The sequence below is a fragment of the Canis aureus genome, chromosome 10 (assembly GCF_053574225.1).
Source record: "Canis aureus isolate CA01 chromosome 10, VMU_Caureus_v.1.0, whole genome shotgun sequence".
In the NCBI taxonomy this organism is placed as follows: Eukaryota; Metazoa; Chordata; class Mammalia; order Carnivora; family Canidae; genus Canis; species Canis aureus.
This window is the reverse complement of record NC_135620.1, coordinates 18741967-18757639: the sequence shown is the minus strand read 5'-3', so window position 1 is coordinate 18757639 and position 15673 is coordinate 18741967. Positions and strand designations below refer to the sequence as shown.

Genomic DNA, 15673 nt, shown 5'->3' with positions numbered 1-15673 from the left:
AAGGATGCAGAACCAGGTAACCCTGCTCTGATTTTTACTGGTTTCTCTTTCACTCAGACCTTGATGAATGTCAAACCAAACAACACAACTGCCAGTTCCTCTGTGTCAACACTCTGGGAGGTTTTACCTGTAAATGTCCACCTGGCTTTACACAGCACCATACCGCTTGCATTGGTAAGACGAAACTACAAGTGGGAAGCTTTGTTTATTCTGGGTAGATGCATTAAAATTGTACTTAAAACAGTAGAATATTGAAAGGCTCAGTACTTCTATTTAGAACCAATATGATATAATTACTGGTCTAGAAATGTTGCTAAGAATGTAGGTGTTTTTTCATAAGAACAGTATCCAAAGGGGAAAAAAAAATACACGAGGTTCAAGCTTATTTAAAGTCCGACACATGTATAGTAGGCATATTACAAACAGTACCTTTATGTTGCATAACCACGTGTTCAGACTAAATATGAATAAAGGCTCATTGTAATTTAGAACATGCTAATAAACATGGTAGGTTACTTCATGTTAGAAGACACATATTAAGAATCTTTTAGTCTGCATTATCAAAAACCGTGTCCTCAGTTGACCCAAGATAATACTCTAATTTCACCTCTCTCGAAATAGTCTTTCTCTTGCCACTTTTGCCTCTACCCAGACAGTGAATCCTGGCATACATTTCCCTAAAGTTTTCACATCTTGCAACTTAGACTTTCATGCCTCAGTTTTCACTTCATGTAGTGAAATCTGAGTCATGTAATGATTGGGAAGCTTGACACTCCTCCTTCTTGCTTTGCTAGACAACAATGAATGTGGGTCTCAGCCTTCACTCTGTGGAGCAAAGGGAATCTGTCAAAACACGCCTGGAAGTTTCAGCTGCGAATGCCAAAGAGGGTTCTCTCTTGATGCCACTGGACTGAACTGTGAAGGTGAGTTTACTTGCTCAAAAATCCTTAATCTAATACAGCAAACTATTTTTCTTTTAACTTCCAAGCCATTAAAATGAGATCATTTCAAAAGGGAAAAAAAAAGTATTTATGAAATAGAACTCAGCAATTGATTTTCATTCATACATTTTCATATATCATGTTGGGGGCAGAGGAAGACTTTAATATTATAGGACAAAAATTCTATATGAAATGGGCTTTGAAGTAACTGAGGTCTTTACCTAATTACTGATCTAAAGAAAAAAAAAACTAAAAAGGAATTCTGTAGCTAATATGGTATACAGTAGTGTACAAATATTTCAGAAAAAAAAGATGGACTTTTGTTGCATGATGACTAAATGTATGAAAGTTAAGTGTAAGAAGGGACCCAGTTATCAAAGAGAATTGTAAAATGTGTGAAAAGCACTGGGGAATGTGATTGCTATTTCCATTTTATTTGTTCTGAGACTCCTGATTCATGTTCTTCTCTACAGTGGGCATTTTCTATCAAGCCACTCTTCCAAATAGGTATTTCCTGTAAAGTCAAAGGAGGCATTTAACTGGGACTAAAATAAGAATCTGCCTATACTCAACAAAATATTACACTGTTCCCCAGGATCTCCATTGGAAGTGCTAGTACAGAATTGGTACCTTTTACAAAATACTCATGCCAGGGATTATAAGACTATACACATCCCCTTATATTTTTATAAACTGTTGCAATTTAAGTCTTTATTGATTTTAGTCCCCTTTTATTATTCTTAGAAATTTATGAATCTGGATTCTAGAAATATATTCATAGTTTTTAATATACTCTTTATAAGAAGTATAGGACATTTATAAATCTCATATGTAGCCAAGAAAAATTCAATTTTAAAAATTTCCATTTTAACGTTTTATATTTGAAGCCCTTGAAACTTTTAAAGTATGCTGAACATACAGCTGCTTGCCACGTGTGAGTTCAGCCTGTGACCATCCACATAAGATACCATTTATTAATTATCCATATAAATTTGTTATATACACATCAAACATGCCAATTTTATTTCACTCTTTATGAGTAGATTTCAAAGCCTCAGTTGTCATTCCAGAAGAGTATGCATGTATGGACAAAGAAATTTTTCCATATGTTGTAACAATACCACATCATATCTAAAAATAACATATTTAAATATTTTAATTTTGTATCTAATCTCAAATGGTAATAAAAATTTTTGTGTGCTTAACAGTTATACTTTTTAGGTATCTCTGTAGTGCTTGTATCCTCCCACGTGATCTTTTTTGAAAGATTGATTGATTTGATTTATTTGAGAGCACAAGCAAGTACGAGTGGAAGGGGCAGAGGAAGAGAGAATCTCAAGCCAACTCTGCGCTAAATGCAGAGTCCCATTAGGGCTCAATATCAAGTCCCTGAGATCACAACCTGAGCTGAAACCAAGAGTCTGACATTTAACCATCTGTGCCACCCAGGTGCCCCTCGAACATGAGGATTAGAAGTCTGAATCACTTTTGAATCTACTGGAATATAAAATGCAAATATATTTATATCACCTACCAAATAAGTCACACCATATGCAGTTAATCCATCCAAAACATGTAACATTTGTGGTTGCTATTGTTGATTTGCTGAAATGAAGATGTTATTTCAAGAGCTGACAGGGATGGTCGGGTGGACAGCATAACAAGGTGGGTTCTGGGGCAACTGGGTGGCTCAGTCGATTAAAGCAACCCACTCTTGGTTTCAGCTCAGGTCAAAATCTCAGGGTTGTGGGATCAAGCCCCACATGGGGCTCCACAATCAGCAGGGAGTCTGCTTGGGTTTCTGTCTGCCTCTCCCTTTGCCCCTCCCCCCACCTCTCTCAAGTAAATAAATCTTGAAGAAGAAGAAGAAGAAGAAGGAGGAGAAGGAGGAGGAGGAAGAAGGAAGAAGAAAAAGAAGAAAGAAAGAAGGAGGAGGAGGAGGAGGAAAGAAGGAAAGAAGGAAAGAAGAAGAAGAAGAAGAAGAAGAAGAAGAAGAAGAAGAAGAAGAAGAAGAAGAAAGAGTGGGCTCCTATCTCAGAACCATTCTTTGTATCACCGCTGACTAATACCCATGTGACTTGGAAAAACTCCCAGCCTCTCTGTGTGTCTTATTTATTAGTTCCCCTGATAATAGTTAAGCCAGGTTGTATTTGGAGTGCATTTAAGAACAGTAGAGGAAAGGGTGCGTAAATACCATGCTGGGATTGTTTTTGCAGATGTGGATGAATGTGATGGAAACCACAGGTGCCAGCATGGCTGTCAGAACATCCTGGGAGGCTACAGATGCGGCTGCCCTCAAGGGTATATTCAGCATTACCAGTGGAATCAGTGTGTTGGTGAGTGCTCTCTGGTTACATAGCATCTGCTTTTCTTACCTTAAGGTATCTTTGTGTAAGATGAACAAATAATAAAGGTTGATGTTTCAGTGTAGCCTTTGAATCCTAGAACTTTAACACCAGTCCTTCTGAGGGATGCACAGGGATCCGTGACACTAGTCTCTGTATTTGTGTTTGAAAATATCCAGAATACAAATGTTGTTTTAAGATACCCAAAAGGTAACTAAACTAGAGCTTTTATAAACTTAACTTTCTGAAGATGTTGTCAAGATTCATCATTTGCCAAGGTCAGGGGCTTTTCTTCATCAGTCTCTTATCTTTAGATTTGGGGTTGAAGAACTGCTCTTCCATCTCTTTCATATGAATCTAAATGAATTCAGATCAGCTTAATGAGGACTATCCCTCTGTGCTTTCCAGTTACATAGATTTAATGAAGAAGGTTAAGTATTTGAAGGTAGAAAAAGTACCTAGTTAGGGCTAATTCTGTTGAAAACTCTAGACAAAAGAGTTTGTAAAATAAAATCTGTAGGCCGTCAGCCCTGTTCTGGCATTGATAATAGTCAGTGGAAATTCTCCTTTTAAGGGGAGATTGATCAAAGAGAACAGTATTCTGTACTTGAATAGCCAGCTGATTCACTTAGCATATGCCTCATTTCTTGGCTCCACCTGAATGCACTTCATAGACCTGCCATCCAACATATTGTGACATCAGATGCCAGCCTAAAGGGGAGCTGTGTCCTGCAGAGAAACCACGGGGTGCTTTCCTGTGCCTTTGCAGTGATTAAATTACCACACGTGTTTTTCAGATATTTCACTGTGAGCATTCACTAAATAAATTAATCTGATTTTATCCTTTGTGGTCTTCTCAAAAGAAATTTCTAATGACAGTTTAGTGAATTGAGAAGAGAAAATCAAGATAAATTTCCTAGGAGGGAAGCCAATTCAGTGAAAGTCACAGAGATGCTCTGGTCTTGTGCCAAGCCAAAGACAGATGCTTTGTCACCCCACAAATAGACACCCGGACAGAGAAATGCAGAAGCCATTGATGATCAAGAAGTTACGAACAGATTTTCAAGGATTATTAGGCAGTCAATCAAAATGATTTCCTAAGTTTACATTTCTTTTCTTCCCACACAAAAATGTTGCCAAAGTCCTTAGGCCCTCATTTCTTGATTTATAAACAGAGGCATAGTATAAGCACACTCTTCAGAATATAGAGAACAGTACATTTTTAGATAGCTGTTAAAGCAGTTTAAAATAATTATATTGCTTTGTTTACTAAGCAAAGTGGAAAGACTCACCTTTTATAAAATAACATGGACTTCTTGGCTAATTTGGTGGGTCTTAAGGCAAAAGAACGATCTTCTAATACTTCATAGGTGTCAGCCTGTTAAATAAAAATCTCTTTTATTTATTTATTTATTTATTTATTTATTTATTTATTTATTTATTCATGACAGACACACAGAGAGAGAGAGAGAGAGTCAGAGACACAGGCAGAGGGAGAAGCAGGCTCCATGCAGGGAGCCTGACATGGGACTCGATCCCAGGTCTCCAGGATCATGCCCTGGGCTGAAGGCGGCGCTAAACCGCTGGGCCACCAGGGCTGCCCTAGAAATCTCATTTTTAAATTGATCCTCAGTATAATATAAGTAAGAGCATACATAGAGAATCATCTCAATTTCCAAGTTTTTAAGTTTTCTGAAGCTTCTTCCTATAAAACATCTAGAACAAAAAGGGCTGTAGAGTTTTTCAAAAAATCAGTCTGACTTGAAAATCAACACCGTATGGTACATCCTAATTCCCTTTTGAAGTGCCTCTGAGTAGGCACTTCAGCAAGGCAGTCACCCTACAGCAGCTCACACAGTATGACAGCAGGGATTTATTTTGAAAGGTTCTAGATTCACCTGTGCAGGATTGAGGACTCAAGGTGGTCCCTACTTTAATTGCTGACTTCCTGGCCTTGAATCCACATAATTCCAGTTGGAATTTTAACCCAAATATATGGCAGAGATAGAATTAAATAAACCATCAGGAACTAATAAAAGCAGCATGTTACCAAAAGAATAAGACTTATGACAAAATGCAAATTGAAAGGCCACAAATTATTTTTATCTGTTCCTGCATGTGTGAATATCACTAGTCATTTCATAGGCTCGAGGAGGGATGTGCAGAATGAACAGTTTCAGATTTATGTGATCTCTCAGTAAATGAGCAAAACTGTTCCGAGTCAATGCATCAGATAATTTAAGTAATGTTAAACTGTTAATACTACTGCCAACTTAAGGAAAATGGACAGTTTTTGTATTAATACTGAAAAAAACCAGTTTTAATTCAAATGAATACTTTAAGATATTCCCAGTCACTTGCCAGAGAACACCTATACCATTCTGGTACATAGACTGTACAGATGTATAGGAAGGTAACATTTCTAAAATGTTTACAAGCATTATGATTATTCAAAATTGAAAATAAGTGAATATTAACATTTGCTCATGAAGAAAAATAATGTATCAGTGAAGTTTTTGGTTTTGTAGTATTCATTAACTCCCACTTGCTTCTGTGGTCGCTTCAAAATAATGTGAACACAGCTTGGTGAAGCGTGAGTCTGTTCCAAGTACGTATGCAGCATGAACATATTTTCAAAGTGAGATTACCTGCATCCATAAAAATACACCACGATGTACATTTGTAACATACAAACATGAACTACAGCATGGTGCTTACAGAAACATTACACACTTTTAAATGTTCTTGTCAGTAATACGTAAATGACATTTACTGAAGTAATGGGTTTTGCCTGATAATTTCTCTCCCTAACACCATGTCCAATACTATATTCATAGCAGGACCATTTTCTTAATTATAACCTAATTTACATTCTCTGTTACGAGAGAAGTACTGGATATAAATGTCAGATTTAATGATTAAAGCAGATAAGCCTCCGTAGCAGAATGCCCAGTCTTTCATATACAGAAATAAAACAGCAGTTAGGTCTATGTCGTAGGTAGCCTGGTGATTAAGAATTCATTTAAATACTTTCTTCTCATGAAATGAAGACTAAGAATTTATACATATTAGGTAATCCTAGCAGGTTTCATATCTAGAATTCTCTCTTTGTTGGCCTGATTTAATTCTGAAACTGTAATCATAACACACAAGTTACCTAATAATATCTGCCCTTTAAAACAAAACAAAACAAAACAAAAATATCTGCCCTTTCAGTAACCTGTGTGTGCTGTACTTAATGGAGTTATATTTCCTGTCTGAGAAGCCTGGGCACTGAGAGACTGTCTGCATCCTCCATAATCTCACTGAGCTACTGCAGATATGCACTTCCCTGGAGCTGTGGCATCCCAGACACACATCTACTTGCAAATGGACCATTTCCCCACGTGGGCTGAAACATAAACTTGTCACATATTCGGTAAACAGACACATTGTGCTCATTGGAGTCACAAGAATCCAAAAGAATTCCATGGAACAGATGTGACTTCTGCCCAGGGTGAAATGTGGATTATAATAAAGCCCAAAGGAGTCAAGCCACATGCTATATATATCAACCAGACAGTTAGAGGAAAATTGCAATCTCCAAAGTTAAAAAGCACAATCAGGCTTTAATTTTATAAAAGTAAGAGCAACTGAAAGTATAACCTATAATTATCCTACATCAGGAATTTACAGTGTAAGGTTAGTTATTAAACAAGCAAAACTTAGGTCAGCTGATGGCTGGATGCAAACCTCTCTCAGAAGACACAGTGTGCACCTCATGGGTTCTCAAGTAGTAAAAGCATACTAAATTTTCAGTCGAACAGATTCAATTAAATAATGTTTCTTTCAATTATTTTAATTGAGTACTTAAAATTTTATGTATATTTTCTCTTCATATAGAATGAATTTGGGAATTGCTGGGAGAATGTAGTGTACCCAGATACGGGTTGTTGTTGTTTTTTTTAATTGAGATATAATTCACATGCCGTAAAATCTTTTCAAAATGTGTACAGTTCAGTGGTGGTCAGTATATTCTCACCATCACCATCACCACAATTTCATCACCCCAGAAAGATACTCCATACCCATAAGCAGACATTCTCTGTTTTTCCCTCCCTGCAGCCCCTGGAAACTAGTGATCTACTTTCTAACTCCATGGAACTGAGATTCAGACTTTTGAAATAACCTTCAGTTCAGAGAATAAAAGTAGAAGGACTACAGATGTCTCTCTCCAAGGGTTGCCATCATATTGAGAAACGTAGCCCAAACAGAGCATAAAAGGGTAGAGCAAGGATTTTTTAAAGCCATATTTTAGGGGGATTCTTTGGGTTTTGGTGTTTTGTTTTGTTTTTTTCTAATTTTATATGTTTTGCCAATCAACCATCAGAATAAACATTTTTAAAATATGGTTCTAGAGATATTTCCCCGTAAAAACCGTCGTGACTTTGACACTGGGCTCTTCTTCACCTCAGCGCCCCTCCCCCCACATAAGAGCTTCTTCCTTTGTGCCCCTAGACGAGAACGAATGCTCCAATCCCAATGCCTGCGGCTCTGCTTCCTGCTACAACACCCTTGGAGGTTACAAATGCGTCTGTCCCTCTGGGTTCTCCTTTGACCAGTTCTCCAGTGCCTGCCACGACGTCAATGAGTGCTCCTCCTCCAAGAACCCCTGCAATTATGGCTGCTCCAACACGGAAGGGGGCTATCTCTGTGGCTGCCCTCCCGGGTACTACAGAGTGGGACAGGGGTAAGGCTCCAGGGAAGCAGGCGTGGTCCTGGCACAGCAGGGAAGTGAGTGGTGATTAAAAGTCTAGGAGGCAAGAGGACTGCTCAGAGGACTCCGGGTAATGGGAACAAGTACCATCAGGAAGGTACATGGGTTATGTCAGTGCAGCAGGATCGCCTCCTTTGTGGTGACCGTAAGGCCAACTTAGATACAGAGATCACTCGCTTGCCCCTCAGAACAGCCTACATTGATTCAGTCAGATTCCTCCAAGCCGAGACAAAGAGATGTTTAAAAATGCTGCTCCCATGTTCCCAGTGACATGAATATGACGAGTGCTAGCCCAGGGGTCCCTAAGGAAGGAGTCTGTCCCTCCCTTTGCTCATCTGGCTTTATACAGCATAGAGAGTATGTGTCTGGTTCATGTGGCACCATCTAGGCTGGGTCGCTTCCAGCTAATGGCACTCTCCCAAGTGAGCCGTCTCAAGTCCTGTTGGCTGCGGTGGAGGTACTGGCTACCTGCAGCCTTCCATCAAGGCAGCTGGCCCTCACAGCACAGAGGATGGGAATGTACGAGTCAGTCAGGGTCACCTTTCCCAGAAAGAGCAGTGAGTGAGTCAGGCATTGAGGGGTGTAGACTAATCTGTCTACCACTGGTACCTAATAATGCTTGAAACCAGTCTTGGTCCAGACAAGGGTCATTTTGAGCCAACTCAGTGACTCTCACTACCCATAATGGGAGCTCAGAAATCTCAAAAGTTACAGCAAAGAGCTTTTTAAAGAGCAGTAAGCACAGGCTTTAAGCTTATAAAGTAACAGAAATTCTCTTTGAATTCTCTTTTGCAATTCATAATTTGCTCTTTTTTTTTCCTTCTTGATGTAACAATACCTGAGTTGCTTCGGTCTAATTAGGATTGAAAATTCGAGAAACCTGGAGCTCACTCTCAGAAGAATTTTGATGTTCAGAATGAGGGAGAACCTCATGTTTTAAGTGTTGAAGGAAAGAATTACCAAGAATATTGAGGTTTTCATGTTTAAAGCTTAGAGTTTACTTCATTGGCTCCTTGTTTCTGAAGTCCCTGCTCTACCACTGGAAAACTATGGTCATGGTTAATGGTGAAGTCTAACCATGCCTTGCTTCTCATTGCAAATAGCCACTGTGTCTCAGGAATGGGATTTAACAAAGGGCAGTACCTGTCCCTGGATGCAGAGGTCGACGAGGAAAATGCTCTGTCCCCAGAAGCATGCTATGAGTGTAAGATCAATGGCTACTCTAAGAAAGACGGCAGACAGAAGAGAAGTGTTCAGGAACCTGAACCCACAGCTGTGAGTAAACCTCGCTCTGTTTTGTCACAAGATTTTATCCTTATGCAGTAACACTATGCAGTGAACTTTTTACATAGGTTTTGGCCTCTGTCAAGTTAAAACTTTCTTGTAATGTTATAACTTAATTCACAGACACAATATGGCAGACACACACTAAAATTAGTGGCGTTATTAGCGCAAACACAGGGACTCAGGGAAGAAAACTTTAAGATTCACAGCTTCAAATCCTACATTTTGTTTTTTATTTGTATCAGTGGGGGAAAAAAAAAGGTGTTCATCTAGGAAATAGCAATTTTGATATGATTCAAAAGAACAAATTATTTTGAATTTGTCCAGTTCTATTTTATACAAATGCAGTACACTAGGCTGAATTTAATTTTCAGTGGATAAGCCAACCAGGTCTCATATTCTGTGACATTTATTAGATAAGTGTTCTTCCCATAAAAAATTTTATCTCCAAGTAAAGTATATTTTGTAAGAAACTAGAGATCCAAATTGCCTGCTGGTGGTTCTTTGCTATTGATAGCATTTAACTGAGTAGTTAAAAGGGAGGGCCATGACTATGTGGTTTTCCCCACTTATTATCCATGTCACATGGAGCATGTTCACTTAACTTCTCTTTGCCTCAATTTTTTCACTGTAAAATAGGATTAAAAAACTTTGGGGGCACCTAGATGGGCTCCGTTGGTTAAGCATCTGACTCTTGATCTCAGCTCAGGTCTTGATCTTAGGGTTTTGAGGTTAAACCCAATTGGGCTTTACACCGGGCCTTCTTTAAAAAAAAAAAAATCTTACCTTGAAGGCTGACAAAATTGAATTGAAACAGTGTTACAGTGTAAACAGTGTTTACCTGTTAGTAAATGTCACCAAAATAATATCTGGTAACCAAAGATGTTGATGATTTTCCCAAAGATCAGGAATAGCACCACCCTCTTCAGATAACATTGCAAAATTCTCCCACCAAAAAACCCCTAGGCAACAACTAACTGGCTGTGTGAGTTGACCATATTGCTTCAGTTTTCTGGGCCTCTGAAGCTTTCCTAATCCATAAGGCTAGATTTCTTTAGCCAAAATGTTTATGGTTCTATTTTATAATAATAATCAGGCCAGTGTTAGATTTACCTTAAGTTGACTTAGGTACTAACTGATGTTTAAATATGGCAACTGAGTTATTCATCAAGTACCCCTAACTACAAATCCGGAAATCTTGCTTATGAAACCTTCCCATGGTGGTACTGGGGACAAGATTCTGTCTGATGACTGATGGACATGTTTTGTTTTGTTTTCTAAGATTTTATTAATTTATTTGTGAAAGAGAAAGTGTGTGCACAAGTAGGAGGAGGGGTGGAGGGCAAGGGGAGAGAGAATTTCAGGCAGACTCCATGCCAAACATGGAGCCCAGTGTGGGGCTCAATCTCACAACCCAAGCTGAAGTCAAGAATCTGACGCTTAACCAACTGAGCCCCCCAGGCACTTCCAATGGGCACTTATGTGCCACTAGAACCAAGTTCTTACTTAAAGGCATCCACTCAAAGCTTTGGATTTCTGCCTGTCTTACAAATAGCATTCTAGGGCCACCCGGGTGGTACAGTTGGTTAGGTGGCTGACTGCTGGTTTTGGCTCGGGTCATGATCTCATGATCCTGGGATCTAACCCTGCATCTAGCTCTGTGCTCACTGTGAAGTCTGCTTTAGGATTCTGTCTTAGTCCCTCTCCCTGCTTGCTCACTCTCTCTCTCTCTCTAAAATAAATAAATAAATTTTTTAAAATAACATAAGATAGCATTCTAAAACCTCCCACCCCTCTGACCAAGTGAGACTTGGTTTGTCTGGGCCCCACCCCACTGATTTTTTACCAAAGCTGGTACAAACTCAAGCCCTGGACTCTGCAAGTGCCTCTGTCTGCACTGATGCTCTCAGTAAATACACTCCACTCATGGTTACCACTCACTTACACATCAAGCCAGGCCATGGGAATTAAAATTGCTCTGGGGGACTGTCCCTACTATTGGCTAAGAGCTGCACTTCTAGTTTAATCGACTGAGCCACCCAGGTGCCCCCTGCACTTCTAGTTTAGACTCCAGCCAAAAAAAATAAAAATTACAGTCATTTCTTCAATTATTTTTCTTATTAGTAAGTATGTTATTTCATAAACTCATCAAAAATATTTTGAAATGTGTAATGCTCTCTGTAGGCTCAACCCTGTTACTGGACCTGGAAAAGGTGAATGAGAGGCTGTACAGCTCTCCAGGCTCTGTGGAGCTGACTTTTCCCCCAGCCGACTCCTGGCTCCAAGGGGACACAGTCGTCACTGTGGCTGCAGCCCTAGCAGCATGTCCCTCCCCAGTCCTCTGGTTGTGCCTTAGACCTTCTTCCCACATCCTTTCCTGCTCTTTCTCCAGGTGGAACACATCAGCCTGGAGAGTGTCGACATGGACAGCCCCATGAAAATGAAGTTCAACCTCTCCGGCCTCGGCTCGAAGGAGCACATCCTGGAACTCATGCCTGCCATCGAGCCCCTTAACAACCACATCCGCTATGTCATCTCCCAAGGGAACGATGAGGGGATCTTCCGCATCCACCAAAGAAACGGGCTCAGCTACTTGCACACAGCCAAGAGGAGGCTCGCGCCCGGCACGTACACACTGGAAATCTCTAGCGTCCCTCTCTACAAGAAGAAGGAGCTTAAGAAACTGGAAGACCGCAATGAGGATGACTACCTCCTAGGGGAGCTCGGGGAGGCTCTCAGAATGAGGCTGCAGATTCAGCTCTATTAATCCCTTCAGACCTGGTTTCAGCCTGCAGAAGCCTGGGAGAAATCGGTGACTAATTGTAAAGAGGGAAAAAAGACAACTTTCGTTTCTTGCCTCCCTGTCTCAGACTGCAGAATGTTGACCCTCCCAGGGAAGGATAATTGAGACTCTGGTATGGCCAAAGATTTGAGTACAAAGGCAACCGTGGTTACTGTATTTTTTATATAACTTCACTTTAAAAATATATTAAAAGAAAACTAAAACTAAATGTTCAAGAGATCAGCATATGGCACTAAATGCACAAAAATAATGTGAGCTTTTTTTTTTTCCTGTTAGCAGTCTGTAACACTTTGGGTATTTTGCTATAGTTGCTAATTAAAAAAAAATATAGATGTTTATTTATTTTTAATGCAGTAATATATGGAGAAATGAACAAACTATGTAAACAAAAAAGGGAAACTCACTTGTTTTTCTTTAGATTTATAAATTTGAGCTATTTCTTTTAGAGGTGCTTTTTAAAAATCCAGTAGATCCAAGAGATGTTTCCTTTGGTTTTCTGCCAGTGGTCCAACTGGTACACATCTGATTATTTTAAAGAAAGCCACACAGAGCTGTATGGGCAGTGTAATCACTAACTTAAAAGACGGCAATGTCATTAGATCCTTCAGAAAGGAGATAAAAGCCAGAGCAGCTCGCTGTGACGATGACAGTCCTCATCACCAGACACACCAGGCAACCGAAGATGAAGCACAACCACTGTAGCAAAATACCTTGACTGCTTGTGAGACCAGTAGCGTTGCAGGCCAAACCGTACTGTATCTCCTTCGTATAACCTCAAGGAAGCACACGTGCTCCCCATCACACCTCATTCCTACCCGGGGTGCGCTGCGCCCCCGCGGTACCGAGGCAGCTGAACTGCCGGTCCTCTGCAAAGGAACGCCTGGCGTTCTGTAGTGTTTGGTGCTGTCTTAGATTAATGGTGCATTTATTATGTTCAAGCTGTTTCAGGATTGCCATATGTGCAAACAAATCATGCAGTACAGCCAAGGAATATATGTTGTTGTTGTTTTTTTAAATCCATTTTTTTTTAGAATTTTCATTAATACTGTAGTTATACACCATATGCCTCGTTTTATCATAGCCTATTGTGTATGAAAGATGTTTGTACAATGAATTGATGTTTAGTTTGCTTTAGTCATTTAAAAAGATTCTGTACCAGGACATGCTATTAAGAGGACGTCCCTGTGTACTTCTCAACCCAAGAACCTGTCCCTGGACCAGTGACCAAACCTCATATGTGAAATGGCCAAAGCACATGCAGGCTCCGGGTTGCTCCTCTCACACCTGTGCTGACCAAAGATTCATAACCAATTATATCCATATCCAGTTGGGGGTTTGTTTTGTTTTGTTTTTTTAATACCTAAAAAAAAAAGAAACTATAAATTTGTAATCAAGTGTTTGTGAGGAAAAACTTATGGTTTTTGGTTTTGTTTGTTTTTGTAGGTCTATGTATCAAATATGACACTTTTCTTGCAATAAAGCTTATTTTGGGGTAGTTTGCTGGCTGAGAGTTTTGTAGGACTATAGCTGTGTTGGCGGAAGGCACTGGGGGCTTTGCTTACAGGGACCTGTATGAAAGTGCCAGAAGGAGAGCCAGGCACAATTACAGGAAAATGAGAGATTGCTGTCCAATCTGTGGCACAAAGTAAACAGGAGTGTTCATGCCCGCGACAAAGTCCTATTCAAGTAGAGGGACAAAATCAAGGCAGTAGGTCCTTCCCTTCCACGTAGATTCTAAGACTCCTCAGAGCCCCACATCTTTCTAGAGACCTGAGAATCTCTTCATGTCATCCTCTAATAGGCGATGGGGACCACCACGTTTAAAGCACCTGTGAGGAAGTAGAACATTCTCTGAGTCTTCCTTCTTTAAGGCTTTTCCTGAACTTGAGTTTTTAAGCCACAGTACAAAGTGAGCATACCCCAGGCCAAAGGGCATCCTCCTTCAAAAGAATCCAAAGCTTCCTAACTCTTGCAGTGTTACAGACTTTCCTCAGTGCATAAGTGACTAGATAGGACAAATTATGTAACTGAACCTTTTTTCTGACACTGCTGAAACAAGCACAGAAATGTCTTACAAGTCAATTCAATGCAATGTTCTAGAATCTGTGTGCTCAAGTTTTTCATCCAAGTAACAAGAAAACAAGGAAATATCATGACTGATCTTAATACTACCCTCGGTCAATCAGAAACTAGCTGCAAGGGGTCAAGGAAAGTATTTGCCTCCGGCCTACTTTATACCTTAACATACAAAGTGCGTTTCATCTGGTATCTATTATGGCGACAGCATGAGTGCTCATAACATGAAATTACCTGGAACCAAATTCGACTCTTTCAATTGTGACCAGCAACAACACGTAAGTTTGCCTTTAACCTCTTAAAGCAAGTCTGAGAATCCACACCATCAGGCACTTTGCGCAGCAAAGATAAAAGACCATTCGGGGCTTTGCACAGGACGTGCTGTAAAGAAATGACCCCTAGGAAGAGCTGCTCAGACACCTCTGGCTGCCTTATTACAGTTCTCACTCAGCACTGACACAGCCATGATGAACTTGTGTATCTCTGATAGCTCACTGCTAGTGGTATATTCTGTACCATTTTGTCATTCCCATAAACTACCCCCTCAGAAATTACTTTGCTAAGTTACAGAAAAGTTTGCACAAAAGTAAGCCCAGATAGATAGACCAAATCCAGCGTGTACATGTATTAGTAATAAGCAATAATTTGGTTTTCAGATGACATGAATTCTCTCAGACTACAGAATGTTGATATTTAAACTTGGATTTTTAAAAATTCTAGTTCTAGTTAATACTTTTTGATTTCGCTTACTTGTGGTAGATGAAATTTGATGGTCATGTTTGCACATGAACAATGAAAATAATCCACGGATCTTACTCTAAATTTAAGCATCTGCCCTTTTGCACTATCTAGGAATATCAATCATTCATTAAGGCCTGCCCCTTGTAAATAACCTTAGGTTTTATTTTGCATTCATTGCTTTCTTGGTTCACAAAATGAATGCTTGGGGTGATTAGGTGGAAAACACAACTAAAATGACAGTGTCAGTCTGAGTCCTCCAACCTTTACATTCCTACCCTTAGTGCTTCAGTGAAAACAGGTTAATTCATATGTTAAGATGAGCCATGAGGAATTGCTGACATTTTGCCATGTCTGATCTACAGGATGGCAATTTCATACAGTTCAATTTAATAGTACAGAGATATTCATGATCCTCAAGAATAAACTGGAAATTTTAAATTTTTTCATCTTTCTGAAAGACAATCAATTCTATTCACTCCTTTCCATGCTGCTTGTGGCTCATTTGAACTCCTAATTTACAGTAGTCCACAAGAGAACATACATAACTTATTCAAAAAGCCACTTTCATGCTCCAAAGCCTTCGGACAGAGTCTAAATCACACACCTTTGGGAATTTATGGGAATTACTAGAAGTTGTCTAAAGACAAAGACAAATCCACTGGGAAAGACTGAAACAGCACCATGTTTAAAAAAAAAAAACAAAAGGGAAACCATAGGCATCTTTGCT

The 15673-nt window shown here is 39.6% G+C and overlaps 1 protein-coding gene across 1 annotated transcript in view; it reads left to right on the top strand.

Annotated features, from left to right (window-relative positions):
• The window catches only part of FBN2 (fibrillin 2), a 242819-nt gene extending 229195 nt beyond the window's left edge, over positions 1-13624 (top strand). The window contains exons 60-65 of the mRNA XM_077911529.1: positions 58-174; positions 795-923; positions 3158-3277; positions 7784-8015; positions 9146-9317; positions 11719-13624. Of these exons, the coding sequence (XP_077767655.1) occupies positions 58-174; positions 795-923; positions 3158-3277; positions 7784-8015; positions 9146-9317; positions 11719-12093 (1145 nt within the window). The 3' untranslated portion in view covers positions 12094-13624. The remainder of the gene's footprint in view (positions 1-57; positions 175-794; positions 924-3157; positions 3278-7783; positions 8016-9145; positions 9318-11718) is intronic.
• The last annotated feature ends 2049 nt before the right edge of the window (positions 13625-15673 follow it).